Source organism: Adiantum capillus-veneris, chromosome 21 (genome assembly GCF_014529385.1).
Source record: "Adiantum capillus-veneris isolate H3 chromosome 21, ASM1452938v2, whole genome shotgun sequence".
Taxonomy (NCBI): domain Eukaryota; kingdom Viridiplantae; phylum Streptophyta; class Polypodiopsida; order Polypodiales; family Pteridaceae; genus Adiantum; species Adiantum capillus-veneris.
The window spans coordinates 10,814,861-10,816,203 of NC_140951.1; the positions used below are offsets into that span (position 1 = coordinate 10,814,861).

Sequence of the window (1,343 nt, forward strand, 5' to 3'; positions counted from 1 at the left end):
ACACCATGGAAGAAGAGCAAATCAGCCTCCAGAGCCATTGCATGCAACTATGGGGACTATGAACAATCAGATGCGAGTGCTGTGAATGAGTCATTTGATGCGGTGGAGAAGTATCGTGCAAGTAATGGACAAGGAAATCCTTGATTTGACTTGTGTTTTTGTCTTCGAAATACATGTACATATATAGGAGACACCTATGGCAACATAACTCTCCCACATACACATGTACATATACATATACAAGACTTACCTAGTTTGGCTTCTTCGAGTTGATTCTTGTTCTTGGCTGGCATGCCATTACTTTGTGTTCTCTCAGAACTTTTGTTCTAGGATTGTGGATCTTTTTTGGTCGTATGAGCTGGAGATTTTAGTATTTTCTCTTTGTTAGGGATGACAAGTTTTGTCTGATGATAAGTTTGGCTACGTGTATATATGTGACATTGTAATGAAATTCTTGTACGACCAAGGAAATGCTAGTTGCCGCATGTTTGGAGTTCTTGTATGTCTTTTGTTCATCCTTAAATTGTTGCTACCACACCACTTAAGCTTCGTCTCTCATTATTAACTTGGTTGTTTTGAGTTGGCGCTTAAAGATCATCTAATTGAGGTTCTCTTCAAGAGAAAGCAATGCTCTCTATAGGATCCCAATATCAGCATGTGCTTGGCCTTCCTAATTTCTTTTGGGAGCCTCGACACAGAGAGGTCTTTGTCCCTCTGAGATGTGAAGTTGGAATCGACACGTGCCTTCTTGTGTACTTGGCACAACGGAAGGTCCCTGAATTTGAAGAAAAAGGGGGCTTCATGACAAAGTTGCTTGAAGAGCCTCTGATTTTTGTGATTTCACAAACTGTCTATGTGGAGTTGATGGAGGTCTTGCTGATGGAGTCAAAAATTGTGCCTGGAGTGATCGAAAGAAGTCCCCTAATCAAGCCAAGGTGGGTGGCTCTCTGTTTGAAGAAAATGACCAAGTTTGGAAAGCGTGTCCTTCAAAAGGTTCACTTGGAAGAGCTGAACAACTATGTGGAGAAGCTGAGAAAAATTGATGGATATCTATCCAAGGCAGATGCAAGATTCAATCGCAGTCTGTGATTACAAACCATCCGAGAGCTGTTCAATCGGTTGAGGCCCTTGAATTTCTCTCAGAGTGAACCTGGAAGAGCTTCTTATCTAAATGTGTTCTCGTTGGTTTCATCAGTCTACATTCAGCCGACGGATTGTAGGATCATTATGGAGTGTGCAGGCCCATCGATGCATCTCTTTCTGATCGAGGATCTTCAACATGGACAATGCCTTCCTTGTATCGTGACGGGGTTAGAAGAAGAGTGCTCGTGTGGCGCATCCTC

At 42.4% G+C, this 1,343-nt stretch overlaps 1 protein-coding gene across 1 annotated transcript; it reads left to right on the forward strand.

The window, feature by feature from the left end:
- The first annotated feature begins 627 nt into the window (after nt 1–627).
- LOC147430543 (uncharacterized) lies at nt 628–1,089 on the forward strand. The gene has a single exon (XM_086494412.1). The coding sequence runs from the start codon at nt 628–630 to the stop codon at nt 1,087–1,089; it is 462 nt and encodes a 153-aa protein (XP_086350538.1).
- The last annotated feature ends 254 nt before the right edge of the window (nt 1,090–1,343 follow it).